Raw genomic sequence first — 25182 nt, 5'->3', positions numbered from 1 at the left:
ACAAAAAGCAGCCAAGAAGGGCTTAGCACTTACTGTAGGGAGTCTGAGAGGTTCCTGTTGTTACTCCTAATGTTTGTGATTCAGCTTGCTCTAAGAGTGAAAAAAGTGAACAGGAAACTTGACCTTGACCTCGGGAGTACAGCTTGACCCCATTGCTACTGCTAGAATCATGGAACTGCATTTTGTGTTCCCCTAATACCTTCCTTATACTGAAAGAAAGTTTTAGCAGCTAAATCACATGATCCCACAGCAGAAGGGGGCTTATTATTTAGGGGAAAAAATATGGCATAGACTTCCTGATAGGAAGCTAGTGAGTGAAGTCAGGTAGGATTTGCCTTCACTTGATGATAACAAGCTCTGGCATTTGCGGATGCCACCCCAGCTATTGCCATCTTCTCACCCTGCCACTTGCTGTCCTGCAGCTCCACAGGCAAAATAAGCTCAGGCCACAATAGTATATGCAAGTGTCTTGACAGGGTTGGGCTGGTCATTTGAAGTGCTTTTCCTTTTTCTGTGAGTAGGAGATGAACTCAGAACCTTATGGTGGTTTGTATGTAGGGGTATTTATTTTTAGGTCAGTAGCAGGTCTTAGCCCCTGTATGTAATGCGCTCAGACAGAGCCACATGAGGCATCATGGATGGCACAAAGTGTGGAGCTCAGAGTCATTGATGTTGAGTTTAACTTGAATTTTGGAAGTGGAGATGCTCAAAGCATTGAATTATGTGCTAATTTAAAGCTCAATGATTCATGTTCATCTATGTCACCTTCTGTTTCAGGCATGGCAGATCTGTGATAAAAGCTTTTCATTAAACCAGATCACATCTTATGTAATTCTTAGTACACTGGTGTTCTCAGTGTCGAGTGAGGAACACAAGACTGTCCTATTAACTGTGGTCAGAGTGCCAGGGAGTTTGGAGTGTGCATGTATTGCAGCCAGGAATCTGTGCATGTTCTCAGCAGCCAGGGACATGGCATACTGAGGGAGTCTCGGAACCTCTGAAGCTTCTCAGCACCCATTCTGAAAACCACCAGCTGCAACGCATGATTCCGTGCTGCCAGCGAGGTTTGCCCTGGGTGTCATCCCTCAGCTATACATAGCAAACTCAAAGCTCCTTACAGAGAAACCTCTTACCAATCACTTTCCACAAATGGTGCATATACCTAAAGGTACTTAGTGAAAATCCTTGAGAGGTATTTAATGCAAAAGCAGTTAGTCTGTCTGCTGTTTTTCAGAAGCCCTCACACACCACTAGCAGGCAGAAGTATAGGGCGGCTACAGCACAGCACTTGCGCCAGTTACTCATTTTGCCTCAACCAGGCTCTGCCACCCCAGGAGCTTGCCAAGATGTGTGACATGGGGGGGCTTGACAACCTGATTGCCAACACAGCCTATCTGCAGGCAAGGAAGAGTGGAGATGGAGACACCAAGGAGATGCAAAAGAGGCGTAAGAGCCTCTCGCTGCCCAAGCTTGAACAGTGCGGAGAGGTCAGGCAGTCCATCGTTGCTGATTATGAGAGCATCTGCGAGCAGCAGCCCGTTGGCAAGAAATTCTTTAGAGACTTCTTAGAGACAGTGCCAGAGTATTTGGTAGCTAGGGACTTCCTGGATGAGGTCTCAAACTGGGAGTTGGCAGAGGACAATGTCAAGGGCAGTACCATGGAGAATATGGTAACTAATTTTCTTAAGGAAGGCTCCAAAAACTATCTGGCTTTCATGAGCTCTGACTTGGCTAGCAAATGTCAGGCAGCTGCTACAAAAGACTATGAGAATGTTATGCAGCTGGCCAAGGAGGAAACAAAGGTCTTCCTTAAAGACAAGCCCTTCCAGGACTTCCAGACCAGCCCCTTCTATGACAAATTCATCCAATGGAAGGTTTTTGAGAAGCAGCCGGTAACTGAGAAATACTTCTATGAGTTCCGAGTGCTTGGCAAAGGTGGCTTTGGAGAGGTAAGAGCTGTACTTTTAAGGATGTGGGTCATCCCTCCTCTTTCAAGACCAACAGTGGATTTGAAAGAGGAACTTGACAATGGATTAAACTGCCTAAGGCTTTGCAAGACTTGCTTCTTCAGATCGTCAGTTTCCCAGAAATTAGGTTTGTTTTTTTATCTATACTGTGGTGTAGGCTCCAGACACCTGTTAGTGAAGAGCTACTCTAAAAGTTTTATATTCTGCATCTATGTTGGTAAAAAAGCAGGCTTCTTTACAAAAGCTTGCAGGACTTGTCCATGTTACTAATTATTACTTTGCTCCTTGGCACTACTTCAGCCTGTGCAAGCTCACATACTACCCAATAATTCCTATGTGCAGTTTAGGGAACAGCACAGGTCAGGATCTGTTCCCAAAACCCAGTATAAGCCTATCTGTTTTTCAGAGGAGAGTTTAGCTCTACAGATGCAAGCTGTATATGCCATTTATTCTCATGGTCAGAGAACGGGTCCTTGTTCATTTTATTTGCTAATAATGGTGTCCTCAAGAACTTTGCATAAGGTCCACCATATGCTGGTCTGGAACATCACAGATAGTATGCTTGTTTTTTCCTCATTTTCTTTGCTAATATGGTCTGCTATGGAAATTAGCAGCTACTAATAAGTGTCTGTGATACCCCAGTCCCTGCCCATTGCTGCCCTTGATATTCCAATCTGTTTGTATAAAATTCCTTCATTGCCTTTCTTTGCGCATCTTGCTTCTCTAGGTTTGTGCCACCCAAGTGAAAAACACTGGCAAGATGTATGCCTGCAAGAAACTGGATAAGAAAAGGTTGAAAAAGAAAGGTGGAGAGAAGATGGCATTACTGGAGAAAGAGATCCTGGAGAAGGTCAACAGCCCTTTCATAGTCACACTAGCTTATGCTTATGAGAGCAAAACCCATCTGTGTCTTGTCATGAGCCTCATGAATGGAGGGGATCTGAAGTATCACATCTACAATGTGGGAGAAAGGGGTTTGGAGATGAGCAGGGTCATCTATTACTCAGCTCAGATCACCTGTGGGATTCTGCATCTCCATTCCATCAAGATCGTGTACCGGGACATGAAACCAGAAAACGTCCTCCTGGATGATAATGGTAACTGCAGACTATCTGATCTGGGATTGGCAGTACAAATCAAAGATGGAAAAGGCATCACTCAGAGGGTGAGTACAAATTCATTGAACATGGGCAGTGGGAAAGGAAGCTGTTCTATTTCTAATGCATTATGAGTTCAAGACTTAATTCCCTGGGATTTGTTCTTTGCTAAAGACCTTATGTGGTCATTTCATTCTAAGAGACAGGTGGTAAGAAGATTTGGTTAATTAATTCTCTAGGTGCTATATGTAGTAAAATAATTTCTCTTACATCAAAACAGTAGAATCAACTTGACCTGTTATTTCTCTAAAGTCTTGAACCAATCATTTCAGAGAGGCTAACACAAATGCTTTGTGCATTGAGCAGTAGTGTATAGTTAGGGATTTAACAAATTACTTTTTTAATGAGCAGCACTCAAGATATGGCTCCTTCTGTATATAGTTTTTGCTCCTAGAAGAATAAAATTTCTTCCAGATTACAATTAAGTGATAATACTGGTTGTATTGCAGGTGTTTGTGGTGCTGCACAATAAACCATTTCTAACCCTCTTCCCCCCCAATTAATTCCTGAAAAAGTTAGCAGACTCGATACCAGTTTTCAAACGTACATGCCTGTGTGCATGTGTAGGAAGGAAGAGACAGATGAGCAACTGGTTTGTGCTCTATGAATTAGACTGTGCAGCACTTCAGCTGTGCCTTTGGATTATCCCAAACCAACCCAGACTTGTAAAGTGTCTTGAGGTTTACCCAAGAAAGATGTGTTCAGGTAGCTTAACTATGAAAAAAAGCGTGTTTCTCCCAAGGTGTCTGGAGCTAAAAGATGTATAAAACAAGTGAATGGGTCTGAAATACACTAAAAGAACAGAAACAACATAAACAGGTCTAACTGCCCTATGTTAAACTCTCCATGTCTTTCCAGTTACTCTGTAGAAATTCAGTAGGAGAGGACTTACTAGTAACCTTTTAGACCATGCTTGAAGTGCACATATCTTTTGATATTGCTTAATATAGTAATTTTTAGTCTGGATATATTTTTTTTCTGGCAATTTGAAAAGTTTGTATTGTGTTTTTAGTTCTCAGTGAAATAAAATATGGCGGCTGATGTATTTTTAGGTAGGGAATAATTTTTAAATGAGACTGTGTAGTGTTTTGGATATGAAAGTACAGTGTCTGTGGAGGCTAAGGCAGATTTTTAAATAGAACTTAGGTGAAATGGGAATGTTGTTTTGTTTGTGAAGATGGTATTTCGATGTGTGAACCCTACTATGCTTTGGAAGTAATAGATGCATGCAGTTGTTATGATCATAAAAAATAATTTTGGCCAAAAGCAGTTTTTCCTACTTGTAAATTTGTGTTGTTTGGCAGAAGGAAGAAAAACCCAAACTTAGTGTATTTAGAAATGTCTAACCACTTTTGTTGGTATTAGGATGGAAGCTCAAAGCAGTAGTGCACAAGGCAGTTGTTCCCTCTCACTTTCTGTAACAGTCATCATCAAGTTGTTATAATTTTTTTTTTCTGTTAAACTATTTTTAGAAGCACTATTCACTGTAATATGAGTGCTTTTATTAGAGCAAAACCCTTAAAGAGCAATATATGACACAACTGTAATGTGTTATAAGGAATTTCTGTTAAAAACAGTGTCCTATAAGACACTGAAATAGAAGAAGGAAGAAAATTTTTTTTTCATTTTCTGTATCATAACTATGAGGAACTTGAATAATAATTCCCAGTAATATTTCGTATCTCTACGAGCTAATCATATTGGAGTCATATGAAAGCTACAACTAGAAAAACATTATGTAAGAGCTAGATATTACTATAATTTATAGTAATAATGTCATACACAGGTAGATCTAAAATCACCTTTAGAAAATATGTTGCATTAAACTTCACAGTGTACCTCTGTAAAAAAATAATAATGGTGCTGTTAATTTTTATTTACTAATCACAGTTACGTTGTGACTTAGAATTGGCAGAATGTTTATATCACACCATGATTTTTGAGTATGACTACCAAATTGTTATCACTTACAGAAATATAATCTCTGAAGATTTTTTTACTGTTTGGGGTTATTTTCACCTAAGAAAATACATGGCTCCAGATCAGATTTATTAAATTCAATTTAATCGGCTATACCATTTTGGGACACACTTTTATAAGGGTAATTTTATAAACTAAAGCAGAAAATATATTCCTCCAGGCCAAACAGGTATTGTACTGTGTACCTGAGTGAAGCACCTAACATCATAATTTCAGAGTTTGGATGATGATCTGAACTGACAATATAAGGCTTATAAATTTCAACCATTAATTTTAGGGAAAATACTACTGATTTGTAACATAAAACATTTTCATTTCAGTTTATTTATCCATTTGCAAAGAATCCTTCTGTTTTGATGGATTTATAATACATTGACCTTCATTTGTAATTCCAGCAGTTCTGACTTCAAAGGCTTACAAACTTGTAACTTTCTCTTGTGACCTGGTTCTCCAATATCATACTTAAAGTACTGTTCTACTCCACAGTGAGAATAATGCCTAACTTTGCTTTAATCGTACTTGTAATTCTCCTGCCTGAAAGTAATTAACTAATACCCCTAGTACCAAATGAAATTATGGTTTAGCAGTCTGGTGCAGTTAATGGTACTTCTGTGATTTATTTCGTTGAAGATGAATTTTACTTTGTCAGTCTCTTACACATGTTACAAAAAATTAAGATAGTTTATTTGTTAAATGTAAGGTAGAAATAATTTTTTTAATTGTATCTAAGGGTGATATATTAAAAAAAAAGGGGTTGAATTTTTTTTCCTTTTTTTTTTGCTAATGAAAGTTTGTGAGCTTGAGCTGTTTGGTCTTTCACATTTCTTGATTTTAATCTTAGAAAGATCAATAGCAGCAATTGTTGAATTCTTGGTTTTGCTGAAGTACCATTTCAGAGTAATAGAAGTGAAATACTTTTCTGGGTCATATTTGAACAATTTACTGACACTGAACAGATTTCTGCAGTGTAAGCTACCCTTGTGTATTCAGTAAAACTACTTTTATTACAACATTGTATTAATTTTGACTATGGAGATCCAGTTTTAGTGTCATGCTCTTACATGAAGAAGCAAATGGTGCTTTTTTTTAAATTGAGCACCTTCCTCAAAATTGTTTTCTGCAGGTTTGCTAAAGAAATGCTAAAGTAAAATAATTAAATGTTTTTCAACAGTCTAAAAATCTCTCTGTGATTTAGGTTTTTCTTCCCGAGTGCTAATCTTGTCATGATCTCCCTAGTTCTTCAGGTGTTAAGTGAATCTTCCTTGTGAATAAGCAAAATACAACAGAAAACTCTTCCATAGCTATTATATATCAGGAGGAGCCACATAAACAAAGGTGGAATAGATACCCGATCTTAGGCACCAGCTTATAAAATCTTCATCTCCATGTGTAGGACTGCAACTATACTGGTATAAAAGTGTCTCTTAATATATCATAACAGTGAACAAAGCAGAAGTTTTCTGCCTTTTTTTTTATAGCTCTTTTTTTTTCCATGTGCTATGAAGTAGGAACATCATGTGATGACCATCATCGTTCCTTTTACAAGGTTGATTAGTATATAATATATAGATTTATATGTGGATTTATATCATTAGAGATTGAAAAAATATAGTATTTTGATGCATTCTGAAAGTTTTGTACACCTTTCACAAGTGTACAAGCCATTAAAGATACATTTGTTCTGCTTTAAAAGAATAAAAGAATTCCTAGCCTTTCATATACAAATAAATGCTTATCGCCCATACATCAGCTGGAGGATCCATAAATTCCTTTTGTAAATCTTGTTAGGTGATTAGGTTATCATGTGACAGGAGTGATAGGCTAATTAATGAGTTCCTCTTTTAGACATTTTTCCAAGTTTTTCGTGAAGGTTTCTATGAAACTATAATGTTTATATACTGTTTACCAGCCAAGATTATTTTTCTTTGTGAGTGCAAAGGGTTTTTTAAAATTTTAGATGGATGACTTTAATGTGGCCTTCTTATAAAATAATGTGTGTTTATGCTGCAGAAAAAGCATTGTGCAGCTGATGACTTAACACTTACGTAATTGAAGAAGGAGCTTTGGTGTCCTTTAAGTATTGTCATTACATATCTTCCTTTTGAGACATCTTTGTGTGCTCTATACCAATAGTCTGTAACTATTATAAATAAAAATATCCTACTTTCAGAAACAATGCTGCTTACAAAGGTCTTACAGGAGTTAGGTACCCAGCTTGCTTATACACCTATTTTCTCCCTTTCTTCTCAAGTGCTAAAGTAGCAAAAAGAAGTAACTGACTTTCCATGTGAGTGTTATTTTGAGCATGTACAGACAATTGTAAATAATTGTACATTAATAGTCACAGAATTTAGAAAAATTTAATGTCAATAAGATGTGCTGATTTGTATTTGTGAAATGCTGACTGGCGTTAGAATGGAGAAGTAACAAAAAACCACCAAACCAAAACCCACAAGTTTGAATAACACTGTTGGAAATAAAAGAAGGTAATTGAAAGCTACTTAAACAGGGATTACATGGGATCTTCTTGTTATATATATACATCTACCTATGCAACCTTCCTGGAAATGTGTATGTGCACACTTACTCAGGCAGAGTTCTTGCTGGCATCACTGGAAACAGAAATAAACTCTCTGCCAGTGATAATATAATTATCCAGGACTTTAGGAAATACCATTATGACTTTTTGTACAAATATGCCTGTAGCATCTGTTCTGATGTGTTGATCATACCATGCATAAATTAGATTGCATCTTAAAACTACACCTGTTAAAATGTTGGCATTGTCGTATATAATTGAAATAGCAAGGAGAAACTGAGAGCCTGCAAAGATGGCTTTTCCATAGGCAGAATGTTTTGTCTAGGTGTGTACTCACTTGATTGATTCTGGAAGTAGTTCTTTTTGCAGATGACAGAAATGAGAAACCTCCATCCTAGGTTTCTCCATTTGAACAGTTTGAAATCCTTTTTCTTGACGTCTCTGCAACTTTTTCTCAAACAATTCAAAATTCACTTGTTGTCTGTGAGTCAAATGGCCCTCCCCTTATCCGAAAGAGTAATACTACTTAAATTCCTGGGAAGAGTTGTGAGAAAAGTAAGCATGTTCTTCTCTTCAGTACCCTCATATCCTCTGCACATGGAAACATAGAAGATTTATTTCCATTTTTCCAGAACTCAGTCCGTATCTGTTGTTTATTTCAGGACAGACTTTCTGCCCTTATTGTGTATTGCTTTTGTGCTCAGCAACTGTTGCATGTAAATTATTAAGTACTTTTATGCAGATTCATGTGAGCCAGAGAGCTTTAATATTGGCATAATAACTGGAAAATAAGACAAACTTTTTTTGTAGTATTTATAAAAGTGCATTAATGTCTTCAGAGGTTTCAGGCTTCTTCACAGTTTTCCTGTGCTAGGTTTTATGCATTTGAAGGACATAATAATATTTTTATAGGAAAAACATGTTTTGATTAAAATCTTACTCAGAATGTCCTTTTGCCCTCCTGTATGTTTGTTTATTGTAAGACTCTATTTCTTAGGAAAACAGAAGGAAATCTATTTAGATGTTCCTCAATCTTGCAGCTTAATTTCAAGGCAGTTGAGAAGTGGGAGGAGGGTTTAGACTTGTGAAATAAAAAATAACTCAGCAAGCTATTCTACAGCTGACCTTTGGTCATTATCACATGGTATTCTTACTGGATAAGATTCTGTAAAAATGTATTCTTCCTTTGCACTTGGAAAAATGACAGCCTTTCATTTGCTCAGGATTAGAGTGATTTGCTGCTGTTTTGCTGTTTCAAATGCACCATTCTTCTTATGCATTTTTAAGTATGATATGTAAAATAGATTGTTTTACCAGCAGAACTTTTTTCTTAAAAGTTTTGATGATCACAATTGTTATGAAGTGTGTCATCATGACATCAGATCTTTTAAATATGTGAAACATGTTCTCTACAGAATGCAACCTTACCCACCACAAATGCTGTGATCCTAAGGGTGAAGGGAGCAAAAATTATTTTGTTGGATCATTCTGCCTCCTGCAGTTTTGGAGATGGCAGAAAGGATGTTTGTAGTCATCTAAAAGAATGAGAAGCAATGTATCCCACGAAATGCTTTTCCTGCACATGGTGTGCCACTCACAATACAAGTTTTTCTGTCTGGGAAAAGAGATTGGAGCCCTTTAAGACATAGTATCGTGTCTCTTTGCATGGCTTTTCACCATGATCTTCATTCAGTTTAACCTGACAGTTAGGAAGTGCTATAGCATGTTCTGTAAAAAATCAAGAGGTAAGATCCCTTATCAAGTTCCTAGACCTGATAGAAAGCTTAATTAAGCTCATTAAACATGAAGAATGCTATGTAAGTGCTAAGCACTGGTTAGTCCCTTTGTGTGTTAAGCCTCATTATTTATTATTAAAAATAATATATATTCTGGAATTATCATTTTGCTAAATCAGTGGGCCACTTGTTGCTTCAACATTGTCAAAAATTATTTTATTTTATCGGGTAAGAAACACAACATTTGGTGCTGTGATACTCTATTTGCATTCATTATAAAGAGCTTCATAAAATATAGACAGGACAAAGTGGGTGGAGAATTTTCTCCCTTATTAATACTGTTTATGGAATATTCTGTGGTCATTAAATAATAAAGCCATAAATATCTCTGACAATGAAGTACTATTATTACTCCCATATTATAGATGGGAAGTGGTCAGGAGAAATTTAAAGGGAAATCAAAGGGAAAATCATAGTATCATAGAATGGTTTAGATTGGAAGGGATCTAAAATATCATCTAGTTCCAAAGCCCCCTGACATGGGCAGGGACACATCCCACTAGACCAGGTTGCTCAAAGCCCCAGCCAAACTGGTCTTGAACACCTCTGGTGATGGAGCAGTCACATCTTCCCTAGGCAGCTTACTTCAGTGTCTTGCCACCCTCATAGTAAAGAACTTCTTTCTAACATCTAATCTAAACCTACCCTCTTCCTGTTTGAACTGATTACCCCTTGTCCTAGCACTTCAAGCCCTTGTAAAAAATCCCACCCCAGCTTTCTTGTAGGACCCCTACAGATATGGAAGGCCGCAGTAAGGTTTCCCCAGAGCCTCCCGTTCTCCAAGATGAACAACCTCACCTCTCTCAGCCTGTCCTCATAGGAGAGGGGTTCCAGCCCTCTGATCATCTTCATGGTGGCTTCTGAGCTGGACACAGTACTCCAGGTGGGGTCTCACAAGACTGGAGGAGAGGGGGAGAATCGCATCCCTCAATTTGTTGGCCATGCTTCTCTCGATGCAGCCCAGGCTACACTTGGCTTTCTGGGCTGCACTCCCACATTGTTGGCTCATGTTGAGCTTTTTGTCAACCAGCACCCCAGAATCTTTCTCCTCAGGACTGATCTCAATCCATACTCTGCCCAGCCTGCATTTGTGCTTGGGATTGACCTGAAGCAGGTGCAAGACCTTGCACTTGGCCTTGTTGAACTTCATGAGGTTGGCATGGGCCCACCTCTCAAGCCTGTCCAGGTCCCTCTGGATGGCCTCCCTTCCCTCCAGCACGCTGACTGCACCACACAGCTTGGTGTGGCCTGCAAACTTGCTGAGGGGGCACTCAATTCCATGACACTATCCATACCACCAACAAAGATGTTAAGCAGCATTGGTTCCAGAACAGATTCCTGGAGAACACCACGCATCACTGGTCTCCACTTGGACACTGAGCTGTTGACTGCAACTCTCTGAGTTGCAGATATCCAGCCATTTCCTTATCCACTGCGTGGCCCTTCATTCACATCCATGTCTTTCTAGTGTAGAGACCATGATATCATGTGGGACGGTGTCAAATGCTTTGCACAAGTCCAGGTAGATGATGTCAGTTGCTGTTCCCTTATCTACCAACACTAGCTCCATTGCAAAAGGCCACCGCATTTCTCAGGCATGATTTGCCCTTGTGGTGAAGCCATGCTGGGTGGTCATGCTACAGGAAGAGTAGAGAAGTCTGATAATTCTTGATTTCTAATTGTGTGGTTATGAGTGTGCACCAAGTGTTCTGTTTGTCCTATACGCTCCATCCCTATAAAGCCTGATTGCTTCACTGTGAGTGTGTATTTCTCCTGAGGACATTCCACCAAGGTGGGTATGTTATCAGGTTCTATCTTTAGTAGGGATCTGCGTCAAAGGTAGCGATTAACATGGGATCACCCAGGAAGAAAGCAGAAGATGCTCTAGAGTACAAAGTTAAAATCGGTGCCCAGTTACTGGATTGTCCTCCCTCAAGCCGTTCATACCTTTGATTTCCATATCGCATGAATCTAAGCTGAAGAATGTGCTCTGACTGTTCTTCCCCAGTGAGCACGGCGGCAGCCTGCCCCTACCGCCACAGAAGCGCCTTTCTCTTTCATTTGGGCAACTGCCTTGATTTCAGTGACTACTGATCTCCCAAGTTTAAAAGAATAAAAACCAAGGTAGATTTTTTTTTACTACTCCAGTTAGTGACTTTGAACCCAGAGGCAATTTTGTTTCCTTTTTTCCTGATAAAGCAGAAATTTCTTTCGTCCCTTTTGTGCTTTTATCTGTGTGGGTTTTTTAAAGGCAAACGGCTTTCCTTAAAATTACATCCCTGTGTTAAAAAGAAAAAAAACCCTTTAGTCTTGACTTTTATGTAACCATGTGGGATTCAGTAGCTCATAAGCTCCTATAGTCTTTCTTTTCATCTTCTCTAGGTACTCTTTGTGTTCTCTGAATCAGTAGCCCATCAATTTATGATGGGCTTTCCCATTACGAGATCCTTACCTTTGCTAAACATTAACAATATCCTAAATGTTTGCTCTGTAAGACTTTTCAAAGATGCCTTTTGTCCTAATTAGATTTGATTTTACCTTTTAAAAGATAGATGCTTATTCATTTTACCATGTGGGATTCAGTAGCTCATAAGCTCCTATAGTCTTTCTTTTCATCTTCTCTAGGTACTCTTTGTGTTCTCTGAATCAGTAGCCCATCAATTTATGATGGGCTTTCCCATTACGAGATCCTTACCTTTGCTAAACATTAACAATATCCTAAATGTTTGCTCTGTAAGACTTTTCAAAGTATTTTCAAAGTATTGCTCATTCATTTTACCATCTAGATTCTTGTTACTGTGTCAACATGGTGAGAAAGTGTGGAGGGACTGCAGTTCTGTGTGACTCGTTTAAATTACGCTCCATTTCTACTCAGTGTCTCTTGGGAGAAAAAAGAAGATTGTGAAGTGAGTGACAGAGGCAGATCAATTACTCTTCTCTACAGCCAGGGCCTATTAGCCTGTCTGCAGAGAATAGTTTTCTGTGGTCTGTTCCTGCATTTCTGCAGGGTCCATTGAGGCCGTTGCTGAAGGAGTGCAGGAACAGCTGGACAAGAGAACAAAGCAGGCAGTGGCACCCCTTGGAGGAAGGAAGGACCAAGCCCCAGGATACAGCTGATAGAGCTAAACTCAGCTTGTTTTTTTTCCTCTGTTCAACAGTTCTTGTGCCATGGCAAACAAAAGATAGACATTCTGATTTGCTTTACTGTTTGGTTTGTGGCATGAATTGAGTTTGTTTTGCAGAGATCTGTGGGAAAAGGTAGAGATCTAAATCCCTCTTCTGCTCATTCGCCTGTTTCTGTGCTGATGAAAGCTCCAGAGGGCTTTCTCCCTCTGCGTCTGCTAGAAGCTGGGGTAATGGTGGTGTTGAAGAGCCCTTCCCTTCTCAGGACAGCAATCTGAGTAGGATGTATGGGTATCCTTGCATTGGGAGCCCCGTTCTGCTCAGGGTTGTGGTGTGCCAAGTACCCAGTGACTGTACTGAGAGCTGAGTGCACTTTGTGCTACTCAGGATCACATCGGTTTTTTAAAGATTAAAATTATACAACCTTTTAAAAATTCATGCAGGCTCTTACTTCACAAAAGAAACATTTGTATACTTTCAGATGAGTCATTTCTACTATGCCATGTCAAACCACACTCAAAGCAACAATTCCACTTAACCGAACTTCACTAATATATCCAAGGAAAACATTTGGTCATTACATTTTAGAAGGTTATTGAAAAATTGTATTTTGGGTTCTTCTCAAGATAGAGAAATAAAGGAAGAAGTAGATCTGTTAACCCTTTTCAAAAGCAAGTAAATTAAAATTTAATTGACTGAAATGTAATGCATATGCTGTTTGAAATATAAAAATAGTCAAGTAAGGCATCCTGCTCATAATCACAAAAGACAGTATTAGATGGAGAGTAAGCAAAAAATAGCTAGTGTTGCACTGACTACACTTCAAAAAGTTGTGTACCTCTGTAATAGCTTATGATTTCTGCCTTCTGTAAAAAATTTAAGATAATAAAACATTCCTTAGTGCTTTCGTGATTTTTTTTTTTAATTATGTCCCATTAGACACTTCCAGGTCAGTGAATGGGTAATTCCCTGTGTTTACATGCCTCTGTAAGATTGCTTGAGCAGTCAACACATATGTTCAGATGGTTCCTTGGGTTTATCAGGAATTCTACAGGAAAGAAGGAAATAATGTGCTTGGTCTTAGTCTCAGTCCAAACTCAATGCATGTCCTAGTAGTGTAGAGTTGACACCAAAGACTTTCAACTTTTAAAATTTGTTTTTCTGATTTTCCCTGTTAACATTAAAAGAGTGAAATTTATCCATGTAAAGAAAAAGTGTTTTCTGGTTAACACAGATTCTGAATTTCCTTTTAGATTGTGTTGAATTAAAACAACTACGAAATCATACAAACCTAATTTTTTTTTTTAATTTTTTTTTTTTTGACGTGATAGACACACCAATAACACATACTTAGAGGTATCCATTCATGGTCATATAATTCTAACTGAATTAAATATTCAATATCAGCCCATGGAAAATATACCTCTTCTCAAAAATAATGCATTTATCTTTTTTTGTGACATCTTTTCATTCGTTTCCTTTCAGCCCTTGTTTTTCCATTTTACTTTTATTTGAGTATAATCTACAGTATGTTTATTTACTCCTTGGCCTGCTGAGAGTAACTTAACTCATTCCTCTGATTTGCTCTTGCTTTGGGAATCAGTGGATGCATTTTCCACCTAATACACTATTGTTTTGCTGCTTAGGTCTCACTACTGCTAGTGAGAACTGTACAGTTTAAAAACACTCTTCACTAAGCTTCTGTTTGACCTGTTTAAATAAACCTCTCCTGAGTCGTTTAGGCTGCCTTTCATGTTGCCACAGGATCTCTTTTCCTTGAAAGATGATCTGATTTTTGACATCTTGTTTACCATAATGATTAGTGCAGGGATCTTAAGTTTTAGCTTCCCTCTAATGCTATCTAATCGCCAAAGATAGAATTAAATCTTCATGTGAAAAATATGTGTTCTTCTAGCTCAGGGGGTTGAATAATTTATTTTTTTTTTTTTTGTGTTCCCTAATACAGCAAATGCTTATGGCTTTATTATAATCTTTCTTCCCAAATGATTTTGCTAAAGCTCTGCATTTGTAGAAATAGGTGGAAAAGACTAAAATACAAGCTCTTTTCTTCCTTCCTTCAAATTCATGTTTTGATAAAGATTGCAGAAATTTATGTATTTCTTTCCTCCCCCCTTAAACATCACTGCTGTCTACTTAGGAAATGTTTGTTTCTGCTCTAAAATGGTAACATGTAACTGGGGTTTGAGTTTCAGTGATTGTGAAATTAGGTTTAGATTGCTGCTTCTCAGCCAGTTCCTTCATTGTGAATCATAAGAAAACTTCAGGACTGGGAGAGATTTGCTTTTAGATCAGGTTTAAGTTTTGAGGAAATTCCATGAGAAAAACAGTTCTCACAAAATTCTGAATTGGAATGGGTTGATGTATTAGTGGAACAATGTATGTTTGTAGACTTCTCTCAGAGTGAGCTGGATCAGTTTGATAGCAGCTCAAAAGGTTTCAGTGCTACTGATTTAGAATTTTGAAGTTTAATTCTTGTTCACAGTAACTCTGTCCACTGTCTTTCACTTCAGTCTGAAGGGAAGCTGCTGTTAGTTCATCTCTCTTTCTATTAAATTGTTGTCATGCAGCCTTTTTGTTTTGCAATTGTGGTCTCACTTTCTCTGTTCTTGAGAAACATGAGTACCATGTCAAATCATGGTGTCCTTCTCTATGGTGTGAGCAGTGCAAGTTAAGTGGAAAATACACATGGAAGAGACTAAAGTTACCTGATAACTAGTTCTTTTGAAAAAGTAACAGTGGGGGAAAGAACACAAGTGGAAGGAAAGAGAGGCAGTCTGAAAGGAGCTGCCTTGAGACACATTTATGTTCACAGAGTTCTAATTCTGACTTTTCTATCTTAGATTTATCCAGTTCCCATATGGTGCTGCTGAGTTGCAGCAAAGTAGTGTCTTATCAAAGACTGTACTGTGAGGGTACATTTTGATGACGATGTGACTCATCAGTCCTTCAAGGCATTAGTGCCCCAGCTTCATCTCAGTAAAAATAAGGATGCTTATTGCTTCCCAGAAGGAAAACGAAAAAATGCAGAAGCCTATTTAGTGTCTGTGTTCGCTAACCCACAATGAGCTGTGGTACAAAGGATGCTGGGTACCTCCTTTCATACCAAACTTTCTCTGCTGCTTTCAACCTCTCCCAGTTTCATGATCCTCTGAGGCCAGATGGAGCTGGGTTCTGTGGTCCATATTTGAGCACTTGTCCCCATTTCTGAACGGAGCAGTAATCATATAGAAAGATGTAATACTGTCAGGGTACCTCTCAATATTAACTTTTACTTAGAGAAATTCCATGCAAACAGTACAAATTACCTGCAGAATGATGTTAGCTCTGCAGTGCCCATATGGGTCCTCTGTACTTTTGTGGGTTTAGTGAGGGAGACAGCAATTTGCTTTTAGCCTTCTCTTTTGCTTTCAGCTTGGCTGATATTTTTGTTCTTATCACATTGCTGTTTTTCAGCCAAATAGAGAATTTTGCTTGATATCCCTGAAAGTGAAAAACAAACAAACAAGCAAATAAAAACAACAACAAAAACAACACCAACAAACAAAGGGGACGAGCAAACTGGATTTGATTTTCTGTCCATTAGCCCAGTGTTGTAATTGATGCTAAGATGTTCCCTCTTGGACACATTGTTTACAGCAGAGTATAAGCAATGATGTGTAGTGGCATGAGCTAAAGTTTATAGGGAGACCTAGATCAGGAACACTGTGCCTAACATTGCAAAAACTAGAGGAGTTACCCAAACCCCATGAAATGAAATTAATCTCTCATGCTATGCTTTTTACAAATATAATTTGCCCAAGTGAGCTCCAGTTGTAGTTACCTTTTTCTAACTGTTCTGCTTTTGAGTGGATCTCTTGAGACTGCTTGTGTGCTGATAGCAGTAATAGTGACCTTGAATAACCTCTAGTGGGATTTTGCACAAACATAATTTTTCATTTTAAATTATAATACTATTAATACATCACCCTAGCATTTCAGAAAGGTATCAAAGAGGTTCAGGCAACTCCTGACATCGTTATCACTGCTACCTGAATCTTGTAAATGCATAAAATATGATATAACATCAGATGTGGCAGAAGATGTCGGGTCAGCTGAGCAAATGCTGTTTTGATTGAAATGTCACATCCTTATCATGTAACAGTGCAGCAGAATGCATATATAGAAGTTGACTTCCTCTCTTCCCTCCCATGTGAATCAGTTCCTGAGAGAGAGAGAGGCAGCAGGAGGTATTTTTTTGAACACCCTGCATTCTGTTCCCCAGGGGGACTGTGCCAAGCATGGTCTGGAAAGGAAGCCAGCAGAATCCCTTCTCAGAGAGTTGTCACTTCTTCCCTTGAAGAAGGGTCCATTAGTGCTGTACATAATACTAGTCTTCAGAGAGCTTTTTTCAGTTAGGAAATACTAACTCATTTTTTTATCTCAGTGCATGTAATTTGCTAATTATAGTTTTCATACGTTTACTTTCTTACTGTGGTTTTAAGAGGTTTTCTTGGCCGTTTCCAGAAACCCAACAGGGAGAACAGTTGAGAACTTCCTCATCCAGCTCAGCTACTGGCTTGATGAGAATTTTCTCATTGGCAACAGACCTCTGTTTTGGACCAGTTACACAACTGCATGTGGAGGGAATTTGTCATTGTCTGATTTTTCTCTTTTTGTGATCTTTTCAAAGTGATTGCTAGTTTTGTTTATAGGACAAAGCTAACAACACTGTCTTCAAAAGGAAAAACATTAATATGGAAGAAGAAAGCAAGTTAAACATTAACTTAAAAAGACACCATTTTTAGGTAGAAATCGCACAGACATTTGACCTTTGAAGAATGTATTTAAGGTAGTTTTCCAGTAATTTAGGATGTTTAAAGACAGATATAGTCCATATGCTAAAACAGAATTATACCTCAGAGTTTCTAGATAACAAAATCAATTACACAACATTTCTAGAGACAAAGTGTATCAATTGTATTACTGTCATTTGGAAGTATTATAGACTAGCCTGTTTGATCTGCATTTCCTTACTGACATTGTATAGTAAATCTGTCTGTGTGTTTGCAATAGGCTGGGACAAACGGTTACATGGCTCCGGAAATCCTGAAGGAAGACGAAGAGTACACCTATCCTGTGGACTGGTTTGCTATGGGGTGCAGTATCTATGAGATGATTGCTGGGCGAACACCATTCAAGGATTACAAAGAAAAGGTCCCTAAGGAGGAGGTTAGAAGAAGAACTCTGGAAGATGAGGTGAAATTTGAACATGCCAACTTTACAGAGGAAGCGAAAGATATTTGCCGACTGTTTTTGGCTAAGAAAGCAGAGAATCGTTTAGGAAGCAGGTATGCCTTACTTCTCAAACTCAGACTAAAGCTGCAAACAGTGTTATTCTTTTACATATTACACAAAATGAAGTTAGATCTTGACTTTCTACAGAGTACCGAATTTTCCCTTTCATTTCTAAGAAAAGAGGGGTGGAAAGTTTTGAAGATAATATGGAAATAAGGAATTTTGTTGTAATCGTGTAACTGTCTGTCCTCACCCCAAACTCCTTATAGGTGTTCCATTCTGGTATTTTGTGGAATAAGCCTCTGTATAGTTTTGGGAGAAAGGAGCAGCCCATTTCTCTTGTGTTTTCTTTCCTAGAGGTGAAGGATATTAAAGTAGATACCTGCATTTATGCTAGTGCAGACTGAATGCAGGATCTTAGCCATATCACTTACTGGAATGATATGGGCAAAAATCCAAATCTGCAGTGTGGATTCTTTTCCCTGCAGATATCTAACTTGCAAGGCTGCATCATTGGCTTCTTACTGAAGAGACCTTAACCCCTTTATTTAAAAAGCAAAGTCTTGTAGAGGTTCCTGTCCTTCCTGACTCATCCCAGGGACGAAAAGGAAGAAAATAATATTGGGCACAAATTCTTGTAAAGCAAAAGATTTTTGGGGACTTCAGAGTTGGCTTTGGGTTGATGAAGATTGATGGATGTGTCCTTGACTTAACAATTTCAAGTAACTGTTCAATAAGAAGAAAACCGGAAATCTAAACATTATAATAATTAGGTTGTAATGTCTTTGATCCCTCTGAGGGGTGTGTGTGTGTATATACATATATATGTATCAACAATTATTTAGTGCATTTCTAATGAGACAGACTGGAGATCTATGTCTGCAATGTAGACAAAATAAAATTAATATAATAAACATGTAAAAAATGAACAGGAAACTTATAGTACCTGTCTTTAGAACACCATGCTTTGAATCACTGTGAATACAAATATCTGTATATACTGTACGTTTTTCAATCTAAAGGTGGAATAGACACAGGAACTTAATCATAGAGTCATAGAATTGTTGTGCTTGGAGGAGACCTTCAAGATCATTGAGTCCAACCATTAACCCAGCACTGCTGGGTCACCACTAAACCATGTCCCTCAGCACCACATCTGAAGGTCTTTAAATATCTCCAGGGATGGTGACTCCACCACTTCCCCAGGCAGCCTGTTCCAGTGCTTTACAACCCCTTCTGTGAAGAAATTTTCACAGAATCACAGAGTCACGATGGTTGGAAAGGACCAACGAGTCCAACCATTGTCTAACTCTACCAGGCCACTTCCACCATAACCCTGAGCACTCCATCTAGATGGCATTTAAATACATCCAGGGATGGTGATTCAGCCACTTCCCTGGGAAGCCTGTTCCAGTGTTTGATCACCCTTTTGGTGTACTAATTTTTCCTAATGTGTAACCTAGTCCTCTCCTGGCATAGCTTCATACCATTTCCTCTTGCCCTGTCAGTTGTGGCACATAAGAAGAGGCCAACACCAGCCTCCCTACAACCTCCTTTCCAGGGAGTTGTAGAGAGCGATAAGGTCTCAGCCTCTTCTTCAGCCTCAGCCTCTTCTTTGTGCTAAACAACCCCAGTTCCCTCTGCTGCTCCTCATAAGGCCCTTCAAGACCCATCCTCAAGACCCTTCACCAGCTTTGTTGCCTTTCTTTGTACCCTCTCTAGAACCTCAGTGTCCTTCCTGTACTGTGGTGCCCAAAACTGAACACACTACTCAAGATGTGGTCTCACCAGTGCCGAGTACTTTGCCTCATAGCCAACCTGAATCTCCCTTGGTGCAAATAGAAGCAGTTTCCTCTTATCCTATCCCTTCTTACGTGGGAGAAGAGACTGGCACCCACCTCTCTACAGCCTCCTTTAAGGTAGTTGCAGAGAGCAATAAGGTCTCCCATCAGACTCTTTTTTTTCGGACTAAATAGCCCCAGTTCCCTCAGCCACTCATCAGAAGACTTCACCTAGTCCTGCTGGCTACACTATTTCTGATACAAGTCAGGATGCTGTTGGCCTTCTTGGCCACCTGGGCACACTGCTGGCTCATACTCAGCTGTCTGTGAAGCAGGTCTTTTTCCATGGGGCTGCTTTCCAGCTACTCTTGCTGAAGCCTGTTTTGTTGCATGGGGTTATTGTAACCCGATGCAGGACCTGGCACTTGGCCCTGTTGAACCTCACACCACTTGGCCCATCAGTCCAGCCCGTAGAGCCTCTCTACCCTCAAGCAGATCAAAACATCCACCTAACTTGGTGCCATCTGCAAACTTATGGAGGGTGCCCTCGATGCCCTCATCCAGATCATTGATAACGATGTTCAACAGAAGTGGCCCCAATAATGAGCCCTGTGCAATGAAAATGCACAAGTAGTTGTCTAAATTTATATTTCATAACATTGTGGAATGGTTTTGCAATATGTTAGTCACACATTTGCCTGAAAGAATTAACTTTAATGAAATATATCATTAATATGCATATTCTTATTATTCCAGTGTTAATTAAGACAACTTCTCTTTGTGCCTGATGGGTTTTCCCAACTTTGCAAGGCTGCAGAGAAAAAATATTTTCAACAGCACATAGAATATGTTTGGTACAAAATATGTGTTATTTTTAATCTTTAAAAAACTTATTTTAAAATAGGAAAACATTGAAAGCATTCTACCTTACAAGTCAGCATGCTTTGCAGACATTTAGTCATAGACCATTTTGTGAAATAGAAAAATTTCAGAGCAGTAGGAAGTGACATTTAGAGATTGTGAGTGACTTGGTCAGTTCATTCAGCAAGTCTGAAGCAAAACCAGCACCAGACTATTCACTTGCTCTACCCACATTCCCTTTTCTAAGGGAATCATTTGCAATCATTCTGTTTGCTTGCTGTTACCTTATTTCTCAGCAATGGGAGAAATGTACACAGAAAGGTAATCACACACATTTATTTTTAATTTTCTGCTATTTAAGATATTCTTATTCTTGTTTGCCCTACTTAAAGAAGGAAAATGATAGGATGGATACCATGCCTGGGCATGATGCAGAATAAAAGCCTGCACGTACCTCTTAGAAAGGGCTGTGCTATCCAGGACAGCTCATCCTTATGTAAAGATTAGCACTGTAATTCTACTAAGGACAGCAAGACCTTGAGTTATCTGCATAAGTGCCTGTTGCATAAGTTAAAGCTGCTGAAGGACAGCTTTAATTTGTACACCTGACTTTTTAAACTACCCATTCTTACTGAAGATTCAGTGTCACTGGTTAACTCAGGGAAGATGTAACCCTTTTTCTCCACTCAAGCTTTTCAGGATTGACATCTCAAATCCTAAATCTGTAAAGTGTTTTTGTTTTGTTTTTTTTTTTAGTAGAGGAATACAAACTTGACAGAGTTTAATTGAGTTCATTTGCTTTTTCTAAGTTGCACAAACATGCAGTTAGAATCACAGAATCACTGAGGTTGAAAAAGACCTCTAAGGTCATTGAGTCCAACTGTTAACTTTTTGGTTTATGTTATAGAAAATCAAAGCAAATTAAAGTGAAATTTTGGTGAGTGCATCTGCTCAGTAGACTTTCCAGCACTACTAGCCCACTAGTGTCCCAGGACACTAGTTAATTTGAACAGCAACTCTAATGCACTTCAAGCTAACAGTGGATATAATTAAATCACATTAGGCCTGAGGGCTGCTCAAGTACTTGGTTATCACTAGCTAGTTAAGTTAGGAGATGATTTTGCAAGATTATCATATGCAGAGGTCATGATCCCTGTTGGCTTAATCAATACCTTTGTACTTGTATTAATATGGCTCTTTTGTGTTGAAAACACCATTTTTTCATTGCCCAGGGTGCCTGGATGGCAGCGTCTGTCGCTCTTCAGGCGGTGATCTAGCTGTGATCTGTGGTGTACAGTGGGTGGTGGCTGGTGGTGGCCTGCTCACAAGAACCATGCATAATTTTCTCACAAGGGAGCTCAGAAGGGCAGCACACATATCGTAAGCTCTTAAAAAAGGAAGATTTTTTTTATAGTCACACAGAGCTACTAGTTCTGTATCTTCTATGCATTTGCAAAGACAAAACGACTTGTCAAAGCTTTGCATTACATTTTTTTTTCATAGAACATTGTCTCAGAGTACATGAGGCCTAACAGTTGCTAAGTATATGATTTTGTAAGGGAGTGCAAAAAATAAAAAGCAGCATGTTAGCAGCTACCATTTTCTGAGCCCAAAAACCAGACAAATTTATTTTTTTTTTATGTTACCATTTTCAAGACCAGTACATCCATAAATACATTAAAAAAACAATGCACAGGTGTAGAAAACATGGTCCTCTCTGCTGTGGTATTTTGTCATGTTTTAACTAACTCACTTTTGAAGCTTAGATTATTTTTATAATCAGAATATCCTACAAGTCTCTCTGTTGGTCTACAATGAAACAATTCACTGTTTCTTTAACAGCAAAAGTTCTCCTGAAGGTCTGCAGTTCTTTTTCATACGATGTACTTAAAATAGGTTTTTACAATTATTTTAGTCCTTTTTGGATTATATTACTGGATTTTAACAATATTAATAGAGGATTGTGCTTTTACCAGTGGTACACATACTTTTGCTAATGTCATCATTTGTGAATTTCTTGCTTAAAATTTTTGTTCATTTATAAGAATAGTTAATTTGAATGAACAGACTCGGTAAAACTTGGAGTGTTTATGAGAGTTGACATAACTAAGTTTTATGATGTAGACACATAGCAGCTTTGAATTAAGGTAAAACCAGGAATGTCATTTGTCACCAGTTTCCTCTTCATTGTTGTTCCTCAGAGTCTATCCCTAGATGTATTAACCCCATGTATCCCAGTCTAGAGCTTAATAGATATTCTTAATTAATATACAGCAAACCATTGGACTTTCACTGTTGGACAGTAACTCCAATACCTCCCCTCCCCACCCTGCTGTGTCTTCAGTTCTGGTTGAAGTGTATCTTTGGTTATGAGTATCTCAGTGTGCCGCCAGAAGCAGAACTCGTGTGACACCTAGCCTGGACTGAGGTACTCTGAGAGGCAGAGTAATGAGTTTTCTGCTTCTCAGCTTTGCTTCTCTTGTGCACTGCAGTGTTCTCGGGCTGTGGGAAAAGGAACCGCGTTGCATTACATGTATAATGTCTATTACCTCCTTTAAAATGTTCTTTCTCATGTATACAACACAGAGACCTACACAAACCTGTATCTGTCTGAAAGCAAAACATCCTACTGATGAACAAACCTTTGCTTTGTTGCAGAAATGAAGATGATGACCCAAGAAAACATAGCTTCTTCAAAACAATAAATTTCCACAGGCTAGAGGCAAACCTCATTGACCCTCCATTTGTGCCAGACCCATCAGTTGTCTATGCCAAAGATGTTGCAGACATTGCTGACTTCTCTGAAATACGAGGAATCGAGTTTGACGACAAAGATAAGAAGTTCTTCAAAAAGTTTGCGACAGGTGCTGTCCCTATAGCCTGGCAGGAAGAAATTATTGAAACAGGACTGTTTGATGAATTGAATGATCCTAACAGAGTAGATTCTGGGGGCTACGCAAATGGAGGGGAATCTAAGTCAGGAGTTTGTTTGTTGTTGTAAATATCACATCATTAGCAAAAAGTAGGAACCACCTCAGAACTTTCCAGATTCAGATCCTGTTTCAAAAAGTCAGTGCATGTTTAAGAAGAACCGATCAGTGTAACATGACGTTGACAGGCTATGTAGGACTACCAGCTTTATAGACAATATTGTTTTCCTTTGCTCTAACAGAGAAGATAATATTTTTGTTTTATTGGAGATTTATCAAGATGAAGAACCATATTTCTCTAAGAGACTTAGAATGATAGAAATACAAAAAGCAATAATAGAGTGAAGAGGCAACACCTTCTGAAAATGACTGACTACCACTTTGCATACAATTATTTGTTTTCTTTCTACTTTCTTGTTATTTCTACTAATGCTTCCTCTTTGTTCTACAGTTTCCCAGAAAGATTTTTTAATCTTCAAGTCATATTCTCAGGCAATGAAGCTCATATGCCATTTCTAACTTGGAATCTTATTGATTAGCCACTCTGTCTGTTTTCTTATTTCTGTTAGGTTTTGGATGGTTTGATTGTAATACATTCAGATTGTCATAAAATGTAAAAGAAGGCTCTATGTATCACTAGGAAATGGGAACAGAAGGATCAAACTCTTTCAAAGTTGATTTTAACAGTGAAGATAAGATTGCACCAATTTAACTGAATAAAGCATTTATTTATTGTTATTATTAAGTGTAATCTTTATGTGACAATAACATATACAACAAAAATGTATTTATAAGTAAACATACATTCCTTTTGACAATCAATTTTAAAGCTCTATCAAGTTTCCTGATAATTTTTCTGTATTTTGGTGATAAATTAAGCTATAAAGAGACCAAAGAAATTTGTAACTGACTTTGTACAAGACATTTATTTCAGTGCAATATAAATTTTAATTCAGTAGTTGCAAAATGCATTATACTGTTAAGTGCTGTAATGGTGGAAAGGTTATGTGTGCAAGCTGACACTATCTTCAAATGGTCATTGATTCTCATGCAGGTTTTGATGTGTTTTATTTTTCAATTTTTAGTCAAACTAAGTTAATTAATTGGAAACATTTCTGCATATACTTGCTGCTGGTGAAATATGTTACTCATGAGATGCATCCTGCTGGTTTTCTATGGCAAGAAAATATATGGTAGTTGTTTGCAACAACTTTTTAAATTGATTCTGCATGCTGTTTAATGTCATCTAACTCACCAGAATTTCCATTGACTCAAGTGGAGGTTGAAGCTGCTGTAGTACCTGCAGTCCTAGAGGCTGCTGATACTCCGGTTCCTATTTTTCATTGAGCAAACATCCTACTGAACTCAGAGACTTCTCTTAGATCAACACTGTGATTGAATTCAAGCATCTGTTTTAAAAGAGGAAAACCCATAGATATGATGTATTCTGTAGTGGAGTCTATCATGCAAAATGTAGCTTTAGTATTTATTTATTATCTTATCGCTCGTCCCAAACATTGCAGTAATCAAAAACTCTTTTTAACTACTTCAAGTGATTCAGTCACAGCTAAGTAATACATTGGTAATACGTTGTGTTGTTCTAAGTAGAAAAAGAATTGTTCCTTGTTTTCCATTTATACTTGATTTTCCAATGCTTTATATACTTAATTTTCAAGTGAAAATCATGAAAAACAGTGTTACATAGGATTAATGGATAATTCTGTTAATGAATTATGAGCATATAATTGTTTGC

At 38.2% G+C, this 25182-nt stretch overlaps 1 protein-coding gene across 1 annotated transcript; it reads left to right on the top strand.

Annotated features, from left to right (window-relative positions):
* Positions 1-1346: 1346 nt before the first annotated feature.
* On the top strand, positions 1347-23500 carry GRK7 (G protein-coupled receptor kinase 7). The gene is made up of 4 exons (XM_008943314.1): positions 1347-1949; positions 2695-3132; positions 17636-17910; positions 23158-23500. The coding sequence occupies exons 1-4, from the start codon at positions 1347-1349 to the stop codon at positions 23498-23500; spliced, it is 1659 nt and encodes a 552-aa protein (XP_008941562.1).
* The last annotated feature ends 1682 nt before the right edge of the window (positions 23501-25182 follow it).

Source organism: Merops nubicus, unplaced genomic scaffold, assembly GCF_000691845.1.
Source record: "Merops nubicus isolate BGI_N331 unplaced genomic scaffold, ASM69184v1 scaffold2827, whole genome shotgun sequence".
Lineage (NCBI taxonomy): Eukaryota > Metazoa > Chordata > Aves > Coraciiformes > Meropidae > Merops > Merops nubicus.
Note: the sequence above shows the minus strand (reverse complement) of the source record. Positions and strands in the feature narration are given on the sequence as shown.

Excerpts from the sequence above, each read along its gene's own strand:
- GRK7 (XM_008943314.1), top strand. The coding sequence starts at position 1,347 with ATGTGTGACATGGGGGGGCTTGACAACCTGATTGCCAACACAGCCTAT. Across the intron at positions 1,950-2,694 it reads GCAAAGGTGGCTTTGGAGAG|GTTTGTGCCACCCAAGTGAA; the intron begins GTAAGAGCTGTA and ends TTGCTTCTCTAG. Across the intron at positions 17,911-23,157 it reads GAGAATCGTTTAGGAAGCAG|AAATGAAGATGATGACCCAA; the intron begins GTATGCCTTACT and ends GCTTTGTTGCAG.